General features: G+C 37.1%; 1 protein-coding gene across 1 annotated transcript; it reads left to right on the top strand.

Moving 5' to 3' along the window:
• Window positions 1-13,248: 13,248 nt before the first annotated feature.
• On the top strand, window positions 13,249-15,683 carry LOC132609011 (peptide-N4-(N-acetyl-beta-glucosaminyl)asparagine amidase A-like). The gene has a single exon (XM_060322839.1). The coding sequence runs from the start codon at window positions 13,534-13,536 to the stop codon at window positions 15,310-15,312; it is 1,779 nt and encodes a 592-aa protein (XP_060178822.1). The 5' UTR covers window positions 13,249-13,533; the 3' UTR covers window positions 15,313-15,683.
• The last annotated feature ends 6,631 nt before the right edge of the window (window positions 15,684-22,314 follow it).

Raw genomic sequence — 22,314 nt, 5'->3', positions numbered from 1 at the left:
TGAAATTTAACTGACTTCTGGGTTACCTTCGTCAATGGAGCTGAAATAGAGGAAAATCCCTCTACAAACCTTCTATAATATCCTGCCAGTCCCAGAAAACTTCGGACTTCTGTAGGCGTCGTAGGCCTTGGCCAAGTCTTCACAGCTTCAATTTTCTGAGTGTCGACTCGAATGCCATCATCTGAAATAACATGGCCCAAAAATGTTACAGAATTCAGCCAAAACTCAAAATTTGAAAATTTTGCATATAATTCTTGGGTTCGAAGAATTCCAAGAACAATACGTAACTGATCTGCATGTTCTGATTTTGTGCGATAGTATACCAGAATATCATCGATGAATACTATCACGAATAAATCCAAAAGTGGCCTGAATACATTATTCATCAAATTCATGAACATTGCCGGAGCATTAGTCAACCCAAACGACATCACCCGGAATTCATAATGGCCATATCTCATTCTGAAGGCTGTTTTGGGAATATCTTCTTCTCTAACTCTCACTTGATGATAACCCGACCTCAAGTCTATTTTAGAAAACCACTTGGCACCCTGTAGTTGATCAAACAAATCATCAATCCTTGGGAGAGGATATTTGTTCTTTATCGTCACCTTGTTCAATTGTCTATAATCGATGCACATTCGTAGGGAACCGTCTTTCTTTCTCACGAACAAGACTGGTGCTCCCCACGGTGATGAACTGGGTCTAATAAACCCCTTCTCAAGCAAATATTTAAATTGTGCCTTTAGCTCTCTCAATTCTGCCGGAGTCATTCGATACAGAGGAATAGAAATAGGCTTGGTGTCCGGCAACACATCAATGGCGAAATCAATCTCTCTTTCTGGAGGAAGGCCTGGAAGTTCATCTGGAAATACATCCGGAAATTCATTCACTACCGGAACGGATTGGAAAGTTGGCGACGTTGCTTCGGTGTCATGTACTCGGACTAAGTGATAAATATAGCCCTTAGCTATCATCTTCCTTGCCTTAAGGTAGGAAATAAACCTACCTTTTGGAGATGTTGTATTACCCTTCCATTCAAGTACGGGCTCTCCCGGAAATTGAAATCGAACTATTTTCATTCGGCAATCAACACTAGCAAAACATGAGGCCAACCAATCCATACCCATAATCACATCGAAATCTAGCATTTTCAGCTCAATTAAATCAGCTTTGGTCTGGCGATTGCATATCACAAGTACACAATTTCTATACACTTGTCTAGCTATCACGGGATCACCAACCGAAATAGATACCTCAAAAGGTTTGATTGGCTCAGGTTTCACCCCAATACGACCAGCAACATACGGAGTAATATAATACAAGGTAGAACCCGAATCTATCAAGGCATATACATCATGGGAAAATATGGGTAATATACCTGTAACCACATCCGGGGAGGACTCGAGATCCTGTCATCCAGCTAAAGCGTACACACGGGGCTAAGTGGCACCTGAAGTAGATACTCCCCCTCTGCCTCTACCTCGACCTGCTGAAATTTGGGGAGTCTGACCTACCGGGCGCACTGAAGATGAACCAGCCACTGATCCTGTGGGCCGAACCCCAACTCTACCACTCATTGACGGAAAATCTCGCATCATATGCCCAACCCGGCCACAGGCATAGCAAGCATCCGAACCCTGGCGACACCGTCCGGAATGTAACCTACCGCACTGGCTGCATGGCGGTACTGGGGGTCTCCTCTGGCTATAATCTCCCCCAAACTGAGAATTTGGGGCCCTCGAACTCTGATCCTGTCCTGAACGAAATAAGCTATCAACTCTCCTACCTGTAAGTCGAGGAGGTGCACTAGTCACCGACTGGCCTGAGTGTCTAGAATGTGTCTGCCTTGATCCCCCTCTATAATCACTGCCTACCCCCATAGATCTGATCCTCTTGCTTTGCCTCTTATCAATATCACGATCACCCCTTTGTGGTTGCTGTCGTCCCTCTAAGTTCTGGGCATAGGCTTATATTCGGGAAATATCCATCCCATCTTGCAACGAAGCCGTCAAAAATTCCTTGAACAAATGTGTCCCCAAGCCACTCACAAACCTATGTACCATGTCTCCCATATTGGCCACCATAGTGGGGGCATATCTAGCCAACGAATTAAATTGAAGGCTATATTCCCGAGCACTCATGTTTCCTTGCTTTAAATTTAAGAACCTATCCGCTCTAGCTCGGTGGACCTCGAGTGGCAAATAGTAATGGATGAAAGCATCTACAAATTCTTGCCACAAGGGAGGAGGCGCATTTTTTTTTCTTGATGCTAGCCAATTGTTGTACCACAATACCGCTATATCTTGGAGTCTATAAAATGCCAGCTCCACAGATTCAGTTTCAGAGTCATGAATAATCATCAATGTTCTCAACATCTCATCAATAAAGCCTTGCGGGTCTTCATCCAGTTTTGACCCGAAAAACTCCGGAGGATTCAAACTCATAAAGTCACGGGCTCTAGTACTGGCTACCCGATCACTTGAACTCACATTCTGCCGCTGTGCCTGGGCGGCAACCAACTGTGTCAATAGATGAATGGCCTCGGTCACTTGTTGACCCGAAGCAACCGATGGAGGAATAGGAGCTGAAGCTCCTCCTTGTTCTTCAACATTGGGCGGGGTGGAGGAAGTGCTAGATGGGGCCTCATTATGTGATTCACCCTCTTCTACATTCACCGGAGGCTCTCTTTCTACCCGCCTTTTCATTATAGTCTTGCCCTTCTGGGCGGCTGTAGCTTTTCCTTTTGGCGGCATTTCTGAAATCATAAAACACTATTAAGAGGGGAAAATCTTATAACACAGCTCTATCGCACGATCTCTTAAGATGAAAGATGGTCATTTTTCCTAAATGCCTTGTAGCCTCTTGTTTATTAGTGTGGCGCGCAACACACCATAAACAAGACTCTACTAGACACGGCTCCTAAACACTTCCTAGGACTGAACTACTCTGATATCACTTTTGTCACGACCCGCCTAGGGTCCGTGACGGATACCCGTGGCTACCCACCGAGCACCACTCGTTCTACTCTTCATCATACTCATATTACACTTCTTTAATATTCATATGCTCATAATCATAGGAAAAACCATTTTTCATTTGAGAACATAGATACTTTTATAGACATAAGCCTTTCGGCTATCAATATATATATATATACAACAGTAACCTCATGAGACCATATAACCCACAACTGTGTATCTATGAGCCTCTACTAGAGTGCTAGACATAGGGACTGGACAGGACCCCGTCGTGCCCAAAATATACATATATGCACCAAAAGAATAGTCAAAGGCACCTCCGGAACAATGGAGTGCTCTCAATCAGTAACTAGCTCCTACGAGTCTGGATCAAGATCACCTCCCTGTCTACCTGTGGGCATGAACACAGCGTCCAAAGAAAACGGACGTCAGTACGAACATTGTACTGAGTATGAGAGGCATAAGTAATAATAGTAAGTCAATGATATACAGGAAACATCAAGTAAAGAGCAACTGTAACTGACTGTCCATCATAAAGAAATAATGCATGCTGGCTTACTTCATAATCGTCGTCATGTCATGTATGCAGAAATGTATAAGTGTATAAGCTGCCCGTCCATATAGGTACGGTGTGATAATAATTAACCTGCGTCCAGGCCTCTCGCGTCCGGGGTATAAGCTGCCCACTGCAGTGGTGTGTCTGCCCGTGCCATATAGGCACAGTGTAATATCATCAACATATACTCATCATAATGCATGTATAATAACTCAAAAATATCTATACTTTATCGAGGTGACATAAGGTCGTGAACCCCCGATTTCATTATGAGACATTTATAAGTATTCTGCCTCACCTTGAAGGAAGTAGTATATAAGGTGAGTGTATACAATAAATGACATCGTTAACTTTATGGTATTCTGCCTCACCTTGAAGGAAATAATATATAAGGTGAGTGTATTCAATAAATGACATTATTAACTTTATGGTATTCTGCCTCACCTTGAAGGAAACAATATATAAAGGTGAGTGTATTCAATAAATGACATTATTAACTTTATGGTATTCTGCCTCACCATGGAGGAAACAATATATAAGGTGAGTGTATTCAATAAATGACATTATTAGCGTTATAGGAACTTCATATCATGAACTCTAGGATCTCTATACTTACTCATCATCACCATTATTGGGCTCGTCATGTATCTCTTATCTCATGTAGCTATTCATGAACATAGACTCTTAGCTTTCCGGGATATAGAAGATTCATAGAGAAGAAGGAAAATCATACCATAGGATTCATGCCATAGGAAGAAAGGACTAGCCTCACATACCTTTTTCGTTTAACTATTTTATCTCTTGCTTGTTCTCCTTCAATGCCCACGTTTCTACCTTCAAGAGAAGTCGCATGAACATTAGTTAATCGATTACTTAAACGTGCTTACTAAAGCTAAAGAAAATTGGGCAACATTTCCTTTGTTTATACTACTTTCCCCATATTATATATCAACTCCCAAATGTTCATAACAACATTCACAATATAATAGACAACAATCATCATTCATCTACATTATCCGCATTTCACAATTCCTCTTCAATTTCTCCATAATTGTGGTTATAGTTCACTATCGCGTTTTCTCATATATAATACTTATTCCATAGTCTAAATGTCATTCACAACATACTTACAACCATAACACACCAATATTCATAATTCAATCCAAACCTTTACCCAACAATGTCACTATTCACACATTCATGACCCATTTCCTATATTTTTCTATAATCCGTGTGTTTTTAACTTTCAACACCTTAAACAACCAAGAATGATCATAAAACTCACCTTTGAATGCGTAGGAACGAGTTTTGGTTGGCAATACTTCACTTGGAGAAAACCCTAGCTTCAACTTCCAAAGGATTCTTGACTTAGATGGACCCTAGTGAGCTTTATGCACTTGACCCACTTAAATTCTTGATATGGATCTTTGTTTTCCTTTGTATTCTTGTAGATGAAGTATGTGGAACCTGCTAGAGGTTTTGACAGAAATGAAGAAGTGTGTGGGAAATGAAATTAATGAAGTAGGATCACATTTATATAATTGAACTTACTCAGCCCGTCGGGACTTCCACGGACACTTGTACGGTCCGTGAAACATTTCACGGTCCGTACATGTGACACCTCGGAAACGTTTTCCGTGAGCATACAATTAATAGACCAACGAAGAGTATGAGTGTACGATGTTTTACTAAGAAGGGAATGACTACCCATGAGTTTTGAAAACGCGAAGGTTGCAGATTTGCATTGCGACCCAGTGGTCGTAAAACACAATACGGACCGTAAAGTGCCATCGTCTTCCAACTATCAAAACTTCAACTTTCTGTCAAATGTTGAAATGGTTAAATACGACTCAGAATACGGACCGTAAATCGAAATACGGCCCGTAAACTGTGACCGTAAACCACCATGGCCTACAGCAAACCTTTCTGTTTCTGATATGCTTAAATACGGTCATGGAGGACGGACCGTAAACCAGAATACGACCCGTAAACTGGTTTTACAACCACTGTGCATCCCGACTATTGTTCACAAAAATCAGATTTTTAAGTTAAGTATAAGGGACCCCAAGCTCATTTTATTTCATTTCTCATCTTCACAATTCAAGAACTCTCTAAAATACTCCAAAACACTTCATCCACAAGAATTCAAGAGAATCAAGGAAAAATCAATATTAACAATGCCAAATTCATGAAAACAAGGGTGTGAAACCTAGCTCAAGTTCATCTTCCTCAAAGAAAACTAAAAGAGGTGAAGTAGGGTTTTGGTGCTAGAGTAGAAACTCCACTCAAGGCTTGTTCCACCACCATCCAAGGTAAGTTTCATGACAATTTCATATTTTTTAAGGTATTGGAAGGTTAAGATACCCGAATTGTAGAAAAGCATAGTAAATGGATCATAAATGAGTGAATAGTGCCATGAGTGAATGGTAGTTGAATCGAATCATGAATGTTAGTGTGTTGTGAGTATGAATGCGTTATAAACGACATGTAGACTAGGAGATAAAGTGTGATACATGAGAAAATACGATAGCGGACCCAAAACAATAAATGTGGGAAATGAAGTGAAATGGTGGATCATGGTCATTGTATATGAATGATGATTATTGATTGCTATATTGTAATTGTTGCTGTGGGTGTTGGGAGTTGATATGGAATATGGGAAAAAATAGTATAAACAAAGGAAGTGCTGCCCAATTGTCTCTAGAAATAGTAGTGCATTCTTATAGTTGATTAACTAACGTTAGTACAAATCCTCTTTTGAAGGTAGAGACATGACATTGAAGGAGAATAAGCGAACGCTAGATTGCTTAAACGAGAAAGGTATGTGAGGCTTAACTCTTATTTCAAAAGGCATGAATCCTTCAAGTTTTCCATAATCCTTCTATAAGATGAAGCTTATGAGTCCTTCTATATATTGAATCACCTATAAGCATGATAATAATGACAATGGAGATTCAAGAAATTGTGGCACAATGTTCCTACAATGCTAATGATGTTATTATTGTTAACACTCGCCTTATGCTTTATTTCCTTCAAGGCAAGACATGATGCTCATGAAATGTCCATAATACAATCGGGGGTTCACGACCTTACGTCACCCCGATATAGTGTGGTTGCCTCAAAGCCTAATGTATGCTCCTAACGCAAATGTATGCTATGACCATAAGATGATAAATAATGCTAACTTGTAATACGACTATGGGATGCATGGAATACCAAGAAATGATAACATGATACTATGGTATGAGATGTGTAATAGTGATGTGTTATGATTGATTTTGTGATGATATGATTCCACCGCGCCTATATGGCCGGGCATGTCACCGCTAATGCGGGCTGCTATGTTTACACTGAGCCCAGAGGGCCGGGCATGATCACCACTAGTGGGTGGCATATGAGGTTTACCCGGACGCGGGTAACGATGCGGATTACGATGTGAGGATGTATGTGATAACGTATATGACATATATGATAATGTATGTGATGATGTATGGGATGTGATAGCATGTATACTATGATTATGTAAAATGCAATTTATGTGGAGGGTATGTTTTCCATGATATACACTCAGGTTGTATCCTTCTCTCATGATTCCTGATCCCTCTATTATGTTTGTTTATTTCATTCCTGCCTTACATACTCAGTACAATATTTGTACTGACGTCTGTTTTCTTTGGACGTTGTGTTCATGCCCACAGGTAGATAGGGAGGAGATCTTGCTCCATATTCTTAGAGGCTGTTAGCTGACTGAAAGCACCCCATTGTCCTGGAGGTGCCTATGATGATTCTTTTGTGTACAATTATAGATGTCCTCTCATAGAGGCTCGTAGATACTCAATGTGGGTCATGTGGTCTCACCACGTGGTCATTGTGTAAATGTATACATATATATTATTTTGTTAGCCTAAGGGCTCATGTGTATAAAAAACATTATGTTTCTAAAGGAAAACGGGTTTTCTTATAAATCGAGCATGAATCCGATAAATGATTGTTAAATAAGCCTAAGGAGTACTAATACGAGTGGTGCTCGGCGGTTAGCCTGGGTACCCGTTGCGGCCCCTAGCCGGGTCGTGACAGTACAAGTGGTCGTGGTTCACCACTATGGAATACTTCGTTGTTGTTGGGTTATACGGACCATTGTACGGTCCGTATAACATTCCACGGGCCGTATAATGTGGTCATGGAACTCACAGTTTTTCCGAAGTTGTTCTCGTCGTTTCGTTTGATCTCCAATCCTTATACAACCTTCTTAACACTTGTTTAATACTTCATTAATGATCTAAACATCCCTATAACTCATCCTCAAGACCTTACCAAACAATCCTTAACACAATAATTTACAGAACCTTTCCTACACCCCACTTATACTCCGCTTGTCCTTATCAATTCTTATTTCATCAATTCATATAACATCAAAATCTTAACTTTTGCATTCTAAGACCACTAATTATCCGTCTTATAATCTTAAGAACTTCCTGTTATCCTTAAGCTCGTAGTATTTCACTCACTACGCGACGACATGAAATTTGCAAGGTGTAACAGTATGTGGCCATGTTTTGTTGATATTGTTGTTGTAGCCCTATGAGGCCATATATTTTTGGTTTCTGTGACAGGATGGTAGTGCTATATTACAGAAGAAACTTTGGCAAAATTTTCGTAGAATCCCCGAGAGCCTAACATTCAAGGACGAATGTTCCTAAGGGGGGGAGAATGTTACATCTCAGAAATTTTGAGTTGTTGCGTTGTGAATAGACTAATGTGATCTTATGTTAAACATGAAGTCCTTATGAAGTTAAGGAGAGTATTTGATAGTTTAAAGTGCGTACTACAAGATTTTGAAGTCACATGATCCGGTGGAACTAAGTTCGTTAAAGAAAGTGAAATATAAGTTGTGTTTAGGAAGGTTTCGCAATAATTAAGTTAATATTTATTTAGCAATGTTTTGAGGAAGAGCTATAGGGCTCCTTAGATGGTTAATGAAGTGTTATATTAGTGCCAAGAAGGTTCCACAAGGATTGGAAGTCAAACGAATCAACGAGAGAAAGTTCAGAAAAAATAGGTTATACGACCACTTATACAGTCCGTATAATGGTCCGTATAACATTCCAGAGAATGGCCAATCCCTGGTGGGATTATACAACCACTTATACGGACCGTATAAAGTTATATGGACCGTATAAGTGTCTGTATACTCGGGTCGGGTCATTTTTTCAAATTTTTCCCTTTTTATATATAGATGACCCATGTTCTAATTTTTCATTTCCCACATTTTCCCTAAGTCTTGAAAGCTCTATAACATTCTCCTTACCATATTAACACAAACCCAAGAGAAACCAAAGATTATATAGCAAGAACCAAGAGAATCAAGTGTGGAGAGACTCTCTAGGGTTTGTAGAATTCAAGATTTCCTTTGGTGTTGAAGTTTGAGTTTCATTCAAGTGAGATTCATTAATCCAAAGTTCATCCCTACTCAATAAAAGGTGATTTTTACATCTATTTCATGTTATTAAGAGTATTTGGTTGTTAAATAACTTGGTCAATGGAAGAAAGTAGGAGAAGAAGCTCAAATATGGATTTAATGATATTTTTGAGTAGTAAACTAACTTGAGTCATAATTCTTAGTATTGCATGAGTATAATCTTGTTGTGGTTGGTACTAATGATGTTGAGGAAGTATTGTATGTAAGTGAATATGGTGTTGTGTTGTAGCTATGGTTATGAATGACCTTAAAAAGGAGTTTTGAGGATTGGACAATGTTTAACTTGAAAGAAGCCTCTTGATTATGATATTATGGATGTTGTTATTGATGTTTGGGAGTTATTTATTATATGGAGAAATTTGATGAAACAAAGTAAATGCTGCCCAAATTCCGTTAGCTCTTAGTTACTTTAGTTTAAGCTTAATCATGCTTTTAATAACCTAACCTTAGTACGAATTCTCTTGAATGTAGAGTCGCGAGCTTGAGAGGAGAACGTTTAGTCGTTAAGGAGACATAAAGGTATGTTAAGGCTAGTCCCCTTCTTTCAAAGGCATGATTCCTATGTCATAATTTTATCCATATTTTCCATAACCTTCCTACTTTCAAAAGTTAGAAGTTTATGATTCTTAAAGCTTCTTATGATGTTAAAGATGAGATGTTTTCTATGATGATGATGATTTCATTTCTAGAAGTCCCAAGCTTATGATTTTGATGTTATTATGAGATTTTTGAGTTATTTCATGAATCCCTAGGTATCATTCATTGTTGTTGATCTCACCTTATGAATTGTTCCTTCGGGTGAGATATAGCGATGGTGATTATCCCATAATATAAATCGGAGGTTACCGACCTTACGTCACTCCGATAGAATTGTAGCTTTTAATTGGGCTCTCATGCATGCTTATTTTTATGTATGATTACACCGGGCCTAGTTGGTCGGGCAGACACCACTACGCTGGGCGTAGTGGGCGACTTATGGATAACACCATGCCTAGTTGGCCGGGCAGTCACCACTAGTGGGCGGCATGAGATGGTTACCCAGACGCGAGCTAATGATGATAAGTAGTATATGTTTATGATGTTTTAAAAGTAAAAATTAGCATGCATGATATCCGCCTTCAGAGGCAATTAGTTACAGGTTATCTCTTTATTTCATATTTCTTTATTTCGTTATGATGTTATTATTCATGTCTTACATACTCAGTACATTGTTCGTACTAACGTCTTTTCTTTTGTGGACGCTGCATTCATGCCCGCAGGTAGACAGAGAGAGGGTCTAGATCCCTAGGAGCTTTATCAACAGATACACAGGAGCACTCCACTACTCCGGAGTTGCAGTTTATTGGTATATTCTTTTGTGTTCATGTTGGGGCATGGAGGGGTCCAGTCCCGTCCTTATGATTTTCAGTACTCCAGTTAGAGGCTCGTAGACATGTATGGATAGTAGATATTTCATGACCTTATTGGTGTATATTCTTTATATCATTTTGTAGCCTTGCCGGCTGGTTCATATATCTGTTTGATGTGGAATCGAAGAATGCTTCATAATGAGTTTTATTTTTCATAATGGCATTTACTCAGGTTGATTTATTTGATAATTAGAGGAGTGGTCCACTGAGATAGATTGGAAGTAGTATGATAAGTGGTGCTCAGTAGGCTAGCTCCGGGTACCCGTCATGGCCCTCCGGTTGGGTCATGACAGGCGCGGTGTGAGAAAATAGTTGTACATATATATATATATATATATATATATATATATATATATAAATGCATGAAAGACTCGGAAAAGAATAATCTGAACTACTCTGAGCAACAAAAGATCTCTGGAAACCATAGATATAAAACATAAGAGGTCAAGGATATGCTTAATCCTATACTATCTAGGAGTAGAGCCTTTGGAACTCGCTTGCTTACTCTGTTCGTTCATAAGATAAGGATCATGCAAAAAGAATAGAAGGGACAGCCTTAACATACCTTGAAATGTATCTAACAGTCCAACGTCTACTTCTCGAACTCGTAAGTCTACAATCAAGGTAACATATGCCACAATTAGACCATTTGCATCACTTACTATCCAATTCTACTACGAACGGAACTTAATGAATTTCGGACAATATCTGCTTTGTAAACTTAACAATCCCTCAATTTCAATTCAACCCAAACATCAACAACAACATCAACAATAACAATATCAATCCTTACATATCAAAATATAATCAATTCTACTCCAAATCATCCCTCAAAATAACTTTAAACCCTAACTTTACCCTTATTTAACTTCCCACTTCCTTAACTATATTTCCTTCACCTAAAATTTCTAAGACTCTTGATAATTAACTTAAACACAAGAGTAGGAATTATATACATACCGTGAGGGGACTAGAATACCAAAAATCAAACTTCAACTCCAATTCCAAAGCTTAATAGCTTCAATGAAACCCTAGGAATAACTTTCCCTTCACAAGCTCGGGTATACGGGGCTCGGATCTTACCAAATCTCCACTAATATGATGGAAATTATAGAGAGGAAATATTCTAGGGCTTTCTCTGATTTGGGAGTGGAAAAATATGAAATAAAACGTGGGGGCTCCATATTTATAGGTGGGACAAAACAACCGCTATGGTTGCGGGTCGACTTGCACGGTCCATCTTCCACCCCCAGATTCAGAGGCCAATGCAAGTTGACGGTGTGAAAGGACGGCTCGTCGACATGTCGATGGCCAGTCCCTTTGCACCGTCAATGTGCACTGATGCCAGAATCCCTAAGTTGCTCCGGTTCACATCGATTCGATTTGTTTCCCTTCTAATCCTATCGCATTGCAAAGAATGCATACTTATACTTTGGTACATGCGAGGTAAAGCACTTAATCTCTCAAAGTCTCGGGTACGGATCTTCATGCTAAGGGTATATAACACTCATAAGCCAAGGATTTTCTTGCGACGAAGACGAGAGGTGTAACATCTTTGTGATGGGTTTTTTGGCTTAAAAGAGCAAAGGAAGTCCAGGATACTTGAACACCGATTTAGCAGGAAATTGAGGCTTTAAAGAAGAAGAAATTGGCTGGAAATCTGGAGAAGAACGGAGTTGAAAACAAAGAGGCCAAAAACGAACTTTTCCATGAAACTTTTATCTTTTAGGTCATTTACGCGCCCAAGTTCATGGGGAAGACACGCTGGTTGCCATGTCATCAAGATGTATTTGATGGGTACACTTTGGATATAGATTAAGTGTTCAATAGATTATTGACTAAATTTAGATGTTTAAATGAAAAAAATAGATAAGTTTAAGAGGCCACAACGTATTAAGCCTTTTAATTAGGCATGCTATAACATTATAGTGGAAATGCATCCGCCTTAATGCCTAATGGAAATGAGAGGCCTTGTCTCTTCACTTCCTGCTTTCTTTGCTGCTTTCAAGGTATTTGAAAATAGATTTAGCAGTGAACAAATCTATTTTTGATCTGATTTTCCCTCTTCACTAGGTTGGTGGAATAACGAAAATAGCGAACCAAAATAGCAGGTACTAGACAGACGAACCCCACACCGCAGCCCACTACCCTACTAGCATATACCCTCTGGATATGCGTCTCGGTATTCCACGCATAGAATTGAGCTTAAGAGCTTTGACCTGCAAATAGTTTATAAGCTAAAAAAAATAAATTAAGGTAATCTAACTTATTTTTTTTTACTTATAAGCTGTTTCCAGCTTATAAGCTGCTTTAGATAAGCTAAGTTAAATGGGCCTAATTATTTTTTTAAACTTATTTTAAACACAAAATGACTTTAAGCTGACCAGTCAAACACTCAAAAAAATTGAAAACAGCTTCTAAACAACTTATAAGCCAATCCAAACGGGCTCTAAATTTGTGGCTTGTAGTCACTTGCATCATTAGATATGACTTTACCTTTTCTTTTTACTTGGCCGTTGAATTTAAGGGTCTAGTCTAATATTTGAACCAACCCCTTACGTCCACGGTACAGGGCAAATGTCTTAATGAGAAGAAAATAGACTAGAAGATATATCGTGGCCGACATGTCTTTATGAATTAGAAATTTGTCACCTTTTGATACTTGATTAAAGGAAAGAAGATATTTTTGTGTGAATATAAAAAGCTCCAAGTTTCATTGACTTCACAAAATTATCAAATAATATATGGCCTATGGGCTATATCTTAATCCCTCCGTCCCAAAAAAAATCGCCTTATTTTTTTATTACTTTATTACAAAAGAATTGATATACTTTTTAATTTAAAAATAATTTAATTATTTTAAATTACGCATTTTAAAAATCTTTTTTAATTATCAAGTCAAGCTAAAGATAATTTTTTGGGACAGAGGAATTATCTTACCAGGGGACATTGCAGATTCCGTTTTATTAATATTTTATAAAGTGGAGATGAATGAAAATTGAGAAAGATTGCAATCTCGAAATTTCACAATCTTCTCTGCATCTTATCGCATTTACAACAATCAATTATTAGTCAAAACACATCTTGACCTCTGTACATTCCTCCATCATGGCAAATCTCCTCTTCCTCCTCTTCATCATGATCAGTTTAACTAATGCTCCACTTTCTTCTTCCCTTGAACACCATTCCCACTTCATCAAACATAGTCTTCACCACAACACTTGTTCAAAGAAATACTCAGAAATAACTCGTCCATTACCCTTCGCTAACCTCACTCCTTCATGCACTCTTCCTATCCTCAAACACCGCTTCAGAAATACGATCGGTCTTCCACCTGTCTCCGTCCCTTATGCTCCTCCAGCGAATTGCTCGTGGACACATGTGGCTCTCCAATTCAACGCTTCTTGCAAAGGATTACAGTATGACCGTATAGCTGCTGTTTGGCTTGACGGTACTGAGCTCTTCCGTACCAGCACCGTCGAGCCTACTGAAAACGGTGTTTTCTGGACCGTTACTAAGGATGTTACCAGGTATGCGTCCGTACTCGTTAAGGAGAATATTTCTCTTTCTGTTATGCTGGAAAATTCGGTCAACCAAGTTTTTACAGGTGTTTATCATGTTAATGTTACTTTCTTGTACTATGATGTTGAGAACATGAATAATGTTCCATTATCAAGTAGTACTAATCAGAAAGTGAGACTGGTTGATGATGTGTTTGTGGATAATCCCACAAAACCAGCAGATTTGATAATTCCAATTTCGGATAATGGAGGTAAAGGATTTTGGTTCCGAATTCAAAGCGATTCGGAGTTGCACGGGAAGACTGTTATCATACCAAAGAACACGTACAAAGCTGTGATGGAAATTTACGTATCATCTCACAGGTACGATGAGTTTTGGTACTCAAATCCGCCAGATTCTTACATACAGATAAATAATTTGACTAGCCAGAGAGGCCATGGAGCACATAGGGAAGTTTTGTTGAATATAGACATGAATTTGGTAGGATCAGTGGTTCCATTCCCTGTTATTTTACCAGGTGGAATTAATCCTCAGTACTGGGATCCAATTGTTTCAATTGGGGCCTTTGATTTTCCTTCTTACGATATCGAATTAACTCCATTTTTGGGGCTTTTACTTGACGGTAAATCCCATTTTCTGCGCCTTAGGGTGTTGGATAGCCTCCCTTATTGGCTTGTGGATGCGAATTTGCACCTATGGGTAGATAAAAAATGTACAGGTGATTGTGAAGTGCAGGCTAAAGTTATTGATTACGAAACTCCAGAGTTCGAGATGGAGCGATCTTCAGACTTTGAGGGGCTGGATGGATCATATGAGATCGAGATGAAGAGGGAGAGCAAGTATTCCGGGTGGGTGAATTCATCAGCAGGCAATTTGACAACTACAGTTTCGCGAGAAATTAAGTTCAAGAACAAGATAAAGTTTCATGACACGGGAAATGAAAAAAAGGTAAAGCAGAAAGTGAAAGAAGAGATTGAAGTTAAAGTAGAGTCTGAAACGGGTACTGAGATTTCTAAGACCAAAGTGAAGAGGAAGTTCCCGCTAACTATAACCACAAAGACTAAGTCATCAAGAGAGGATGGTACAAATTTGATGATTTCTGAATTAGAACATGAATGGAAAGAGAAGAAGTGGAATGTTGGAGATTCAAATTCTTTTTCAAGCAGTTTGAAAAATGAGCAAAAATGTGAAGGGTGGATGGTTGTTCAAGATCACATTGTTCTACAAAGTGGAGCAACCACGGAACAGAGTTATTCTTATAAGGGTGAAACTAGTAGCTATTCTCGGGAAATTGCAGCTACCAATGGCAAGCTTATGAATGACGATGCAAACTACTTGAAGTTTGCTTCACTTTCTGATATGTAACACTTTTTTGAAGTGAAGAGCAGCCCCGGAGCATAAAGTATCCCGCATTAGCAGGACTCAAGGAAGGGCTGCATTTCAAGGGTATGATGTAGACTGTCAACCCTAATGAGACAGTGGTTTCTTCCACGATTTGAACCTATAGGTCACATGGAGACAACTTTATTGTTGCTCCTAGGCTCCCCTTTTGTAACACCTTTTTGAAGTATCCTTGTTAAATAATGCTCCCTTCTCCCAACATTTTTTAGTCCTACAAGGATATCTGTGTATTGTGTGGCATTAGAGCAGATTTGATATTAGGAAAAATACATAGTTTGGTCCTAAACTTGAGGCGAGTGAACAATAAATTTTTTGTATCTAAAGTTTTATGTGGATGCCACATGTCTAGTTTCCTTCATTTCCTTGTTTTAAATCATCTTCTTTTATGCTCTCCATCTTCACCATGCCTCCGCCGCTGCTCCGCCCCTATCCTCCATTGCTGCCGTCCAACCACCTTCTTCCACCAGTGTTTTACTATAAATTTCCTGCATTTCCACCGATGATACGCCATCTCAAATTTGAAGAAAATATAAGAATTTGTTATATCTTGAAATGTAAATTTGAAAGAACAAATAGATTGAGGCATTTCAACAATACTTGATAAACCAGTGACTATACACGTTAATTAAGTAGTATTGTTTAAAGTGTATAAAAATGAGGGTACTAATAGTTCTTTTAAAAGTTACATCCAATGAGATAACCACAAATATTTCTTGACATATGTTTTAAAGAAAATTCTATACAAAGTTCTAAAAAAGTTGAAAAAAGATTATATATTTATACATCGATTTGGTTAATTTTTTTTTACTCAATGTTAAATCAAACCAAAACAAGCCTAGTCAGTTTGTTTTTATCGGTTTGGTTAGAAGGAAGGGGGTTTTTGTTGTAACAAAGCTCAATGATACTTTGTCTTTTATATAATGAAAGAGACCTGCTACACCCCATATAGAGAAAAGCTGGCAAGGTAGTTAAATTGAGTATGGAACCAAATTCATCTAAAATTTAACCTTTCTAAAGTCTCAACTTTTGTCACTATATAGGCTATAGTCCGATGGTAACACTACCTCGTTTGCTTGAATTATATTTCATTGATGCCTTATGGTAAACTTTTATGCTAGAAATGAGGAGCGGGCAACTTAAATGGCCCACATTTGGGTTTTGTAACAAAAGTAACCACTAAGCCCGTCAACCGGTTCAAACCGGACCGGACAGGTTACGGAACCGGCCGGTTTCCGGTTTAAAAACCGAAACCAGTCACCGGTTCCGGTTTATCGGTTTGAAACCCCAAACCGGAACCGGTCCGGTTCAAACAGTCCAAAACCCCTTTTTTTTTGTTTTTTGTATTTTATATATATATATATATATATATATATATATTAGTATTTATTAGTATATTGTAGGTATATTTACATATGTTATATAAGTTTATAAGTAAAGTTTAAATATTTACTGACTAACAGGCTAACAACAAGTCAGCAATACAGAATATACGTGTATATATATATATATATATATATATATATATATATTAAGTTATATGCTTAAGTTATAGTATACATATAACTTAAACATATATATATTAATATATATATAACTTAAACATATATATATATATATAGATATATGTTTAAGTTATATATATATTAATATATATAACCTAAGTATATTGATAACCTAAGTATATATGTATACTTAAACATATATATATTAATAGATATATATATCTATATATATATATATATATATATATATCTATCTATATATATATATATATATATATATATCTAAGTTATATAACCTAAGTATATTGATAACCTAAGTATATATGTATACTTAAACATATATATATTAATATATATATAACTTAAACATATATCTATATATATATATATCTAAGTTATATAACCTAAGTATATTGATATATATAAGTATATTCTTACTATATTTTAGGTATATGTAGTATAACACTATAACTTAAGCATATAACTTAATATATATATATATATATATACACGTATATTCTGTATTGCTGACTTGTTGTTAGCCTGTTAGTCAGTAAATATTTAAACTTTACTTATAAACTTATATAACATATGTAAATATACCTACAATATACTAATAAATACTAATATATATATATATATATATATATATATATATATATATAAAATACAAAAAACAAAAAAAAAAGGGTTTTGGACTGTTTGAACCGGACCGGTTCCGGTTTGGGGTTTCAAACCGGTAAACCGGAACCGGTGACTGGTTTCGGTTTTTAAACCGGAAACCGGCCGGTTCCGTAACCTGTCCGGTCCGGTTTGAACCGGTTGACGGGCTTAGTGGTTACTTTTGTTACAAAACCCAAATGTGGGCCATTTAAGTTGCCCGCTCCTCATTTCTAGCTTAAAAGTTTACCATAAGGCATCAATGAAATATAATTCAAGCAAACGAGGTAGTGTTACCATCGGACTATAGCCTATATAGTGACAAAAGTTGAGACTTTAGAAAGGTTAAATTTTAGATGAATTTGGTTCCATACTCAATTTAACTACCTTGCCAGCTTTTCTCTATATGGGGTGTAGCAGGTCTCTTTCATTATATGAAAGACAAAGTATCATTGAGCTTTGTTACAACAAAAACCCCCTTCCTTCTAACCAAACCGATAAAAACAAACTGACTAGGCTTGTTTTGGTTTGATTTAACATTGAGTAAAAACAAAATGAACCAAATCGATGTATAAATATATAATCTTTTTTCAACTTTTTTAGAACTTTGTATAGAATTTTCTTTAAAACATATGTCAAGAAATATTTGTGGTTATGTCATTGGATGTAACTTTTAAAAGAACTATTAGTACCCTCATTTTTATACACTTTAAACAATACTACTTAATTAACGTGTATAGTCACTGGTTTATCAAGTATTGTTGAAATGCCTCAATCTATTTGTTCTTTCAAATTTACATTTCAAGATATAACAAATTCTTATATTTTCTTCAAATTTGAGATGGCGTATCATCGGTGGAAATGCAGGAAATTTATAGTAAAACACTGGTGGAGGAAGGTGGTTGGACGGCAGCAATGGAGGATAGGGGTGGAGCAGCGGCGGAGGCATGGTGAAGATGGAGAGCATAAAAGAAGATGATTTAAAACAAGGAAATGAAGGAAACTAGACATGTGGCATCCACATAAAACTTTAGATACAAAAAATTTATTGTTCACTCGCCTCAAGTTTAGGACCAAACTATGTATTTTTCCTAATATCAAATCTGCTCTAATGCCACACAATACACAGATATCCTTGTAGGACTAAAAAGTGTTGAGAGAAGGGAGCATTATTTAACAAGGATACTTCAAAAAGGTGTTACAAAAGGGGAGCCTAGGAGCAACAATAAAGTTGTCTCCATGTGACCTATAGGTTCAAATCGTGGAAGAAACCACTGTCTCATTAGGGTTGACAGTCTACATCATACCCCTTGAAATGAAGCACTTCCTTGAGTCCTGCTAATGCGGGATACTTTATGCTCCGGGGTTGCTCTTCACTTCAAAAAGGTGTTACATATCAGAAAGTGAAGCAAACTTCAAGTAGTTTGCATCGTCATTCATAAGCTTGCCATTGGTAGCTGCAATTTCCCGAGAATAGCTACTAGTTTCACCCTTATAAGAATAACTCTGTTCCGTGGTTGCTCCACTTTGTAGAACAATGTGATCTTGAACAACCATCCACCCTTCACATTTTTGCTCATTTTTCAAACTGCTTGAAAAAGAATTTGAATCTCCAACATTCCACTTCTTCTCTTTCCATTCATGTTCTAATTCAGAAATCATCAAATTTGTACCATCCTCTCTTGATGACTTAGTCTTTGTGGTTATAGTTAGCGGGAACTTCCTCTTCACTTTGGTCTTAGAAATCTCAGTACCCGTTTCAGACTCTACTTTAACTTCAATCTCTTCTTTCACTTTCTGCTTTACCTTTTTTTCATTTCCCTTGTCATGAAACTTTATCTTGTTCTTGAACTATATTTTAGGTATATTCCTAACTCAATAAAAGTAAAAATATGAACACAAGTAAATAGAAGAAATGAGCCATATATTTTATTCATTCTTGGATAACATTTATTTGCAAGTTGTATTTGTTTTTAACTTGCAAATAATACATGAGTTGTACAAAAATAGTAGAATAATAAAATCACCAATTTTGAACCATTTCGTTAATTTCCCCCACATCATATTCGGTCATGGAAATATCTTCAAAGTCTTCCATTTGGTCCGGTCCACTTGCTATCAAATCTTCAATTTCTTCCTCTTCGCCTTCCTCCGCTTCTGAGTTTTGGTTGCGTCGCTCTGATCTAATCCAATCGCGAATGCACACTAGTACTTGCAAGCTAAAGCCGGATAATGAATGTCTACGGTCTCCAATTTGTTGTCTTCCTTGGCTAAATGCGCTCTCCGAAGCCACGGTTGATACTTGAACCGTAAGAATATCTCGAGTCATTTTTGAGAATATCGGATGACTTGCCTTGTACTTCTTCCACCATGCTAAGACGTCCAATTCATCCAGTTCCTTGATATCCACATTTGGCTGCATCAAATAAAAGTTATATTCATCAAAGTTTGCATTACAAGAAGAAGTTGGCTGTGAATGTAAAACTTTTAAATGCGACAAACCCGACAAGCCCTTTTTGCTACTTTGAGAAGTAGTAGGGCGTGGAGCAACGGGTGTAGCACGTTCTTCCAAATTAGAATAATGAGTAAAAACTTTTCTAAACTCGTCATCAATAGTGAGTTCGGCTTCAGCTAAAGATGGTTGAACTCCCTCTTCAATTTCTAAAAATGTATAAATTTGACCAACCAATGCTTTAGTATAAGACACTTTTAAACAAGGATTTAAAAGAGAACCCAAAATAAATAAAGTTGGGATGGAAAAAAAATACTTCTTAAATTTGATTATCATTTCAAAAATAGCCGCTTGATAACCGGGTTTATATTTATACTCTTGTAAAAACTCTAGCTATTTCCGCTAAGTAGGCTAAAATTCCGGTTACCGTGGGATAGAATTGTCTAGAAAAAGCAAGAGTTGCATTATAAAAAAATTCTAAGAGTTCAACACATTCTTTAACATCTTCCCAATGCGTAAAATTTAACCAATCATCACTATTAATATTATATTTGTTGTGAACTTGTTGTATGGGAATCCTATACTCATATGCTTGTTGTAGCATAATGTAAGTGTAGTTCCACCTAGTCTCAATTTCTACTTGAATTTTCCTAGGTCTAAGGTTATTTTCCACACAAGCATTCTTAAAATCTCTAATTCTTCCCCTATTAGCATTACAAAAAAGAAACGCAACAACATTTCTAACTTTTTGAACAGAATCATCAAAATGCACAAGACCATCTTTAACAATTAAATTTAAAATGTGACAATTACATCTTACAAGAAAAATATTTCTTAGAGGAGGGTTTATTTCTCTTTTTAAAAGACCAATTACCTTTGTATTATTAGAAGCATTATCTAAAGCAATACAAAGTGTTTTTCTATAAATGTTAAAAAATCTCACTATAGTAGACATTGAATCGGCTAAAAATTTTCCATCGTGACGACCTTTTCCTTCGTCATATAAAAAAGCTATAATTCTTTTTTGCATAACCCAGTTGTCATCAACCCAATGACATGTAATAGCAAAAAAATCTAAATGGTTAAATACTAAGACCCAAATCAGCGGTAAGACAAACATTACAATTTAAAGAATTAAATACATGGCGCAAATAAAATCTATATTTTTTAAACAAATCTATAACATCGGCTCTACAAGTACTTCTAGGAATACCCTCAAATAACGGGTTATAACAACGTTGAATGTAAGTAACAAACTCCAAACCCGAGGGAAAGGAAAATGGTAAACAATCATAAGCTACCATTTTAGCTATTTCTACGCGTTCTTTTTTCTTGCCATACTTAAAATTTCTACCGGTTCGTGGGTCTATCATCATTTGAATCCCCCCCACATTTGAACCCGTTTGCTCTCCCCAAACATCCATATGTTTGTTTCTCATATGACCATTTAGTGTACCGGTTCCACCATCCTTACTAGTTCCTTGCTTAAAACTAAATAGTTGTCCACATAGGGTACATGTAGCTGATTGGTTTTCCCTATTCTTAGTCATAAATTTCCAAATTTTAGCGGTTGGCTTACAAGTTCTAGACGGTTTGTCTTGTGTATGTGATTGTGCAGGACATGTATCTCCTATGGGATTTTCGGGGGGTTGTGTTTCATCATCATCATCATCAATTTCATTAAAAGTGTCGGTAAAATGTTGTTGTATTGCCTCATGACGTAAAAGTGGATTATTTCCACCAACATCAATACCTAAATTAGGTGTTTCTTCCATAAATGTTTCCTCATTAAGCCCACCCCTAACAATACTGCTACTACTACCGGCATCACGTCTAAATTTCTTTGCCATTATTAAATAGAATGAATTTAAATCACAATCAAATAAATCACAAGAAAATAAATTGCAACAAATTAAATTGGTAGAATTAAATTGCGTAAATTAAATTGCGAAAAATTAAGATAGAGTTGGAACGAATGTACCAAATTGCCGGATTAATTTCCAACAAAGTGAAGGCGGCTAGAATTGCAAATCCACCAAAACTACTTCGGATTGTTGCAAAATCACCAACTCCACCAACAATATTATAATTGCAAATTAATAATTGAAACTAAAATAAGACTTTATAATATTTATTTGAGAGAAATTTAAAGTGGCTAATTATTGCAAAGTAACTATAATTGAGAGATTGAGGTTTGAGAGAAAGAGAAGAGTGAATTGGTGTGGATTAAAATGAAAATGAAAATGAAGAAGGGTTTATATAGGGGTGGGGAATGGGTTAAAGTGTTAAAAAAATGTTTGAGGGGTTGGAGGAGGGGGGGGGGGGGGGGGAATGAATTTATGGCCGTTTGGC

Source organism: Lycium barbarum, chromosome 9 (genome assembly GCF_019175385.1).
Source record: "Lycium barbarum isolate Lr01 chromosome 9, ASM1917538v2, whole genome shotgun sequence".
NCBI lineage: Eukaryota > Viridiplantae > Streptophyta > Magnoliopsida > Solanales > Solanaceae > Lycium > Lycium barbarum.
The sequence above is the reverse complement of the archived record's forward strand: the minus strand, read 5'-3'. Positions and strand labels throughout refer to the sequence as shown.

What these genes read in the sequence shown, in the direction of transcription:
- LOC132609011 (XM_060322839.1), top strand. Translation starts at nt 13,534, where the DNA reads ATGGCAAATCTCCTCTTCCTCCTCTTCATCATGATCAGTTTAACTAAT.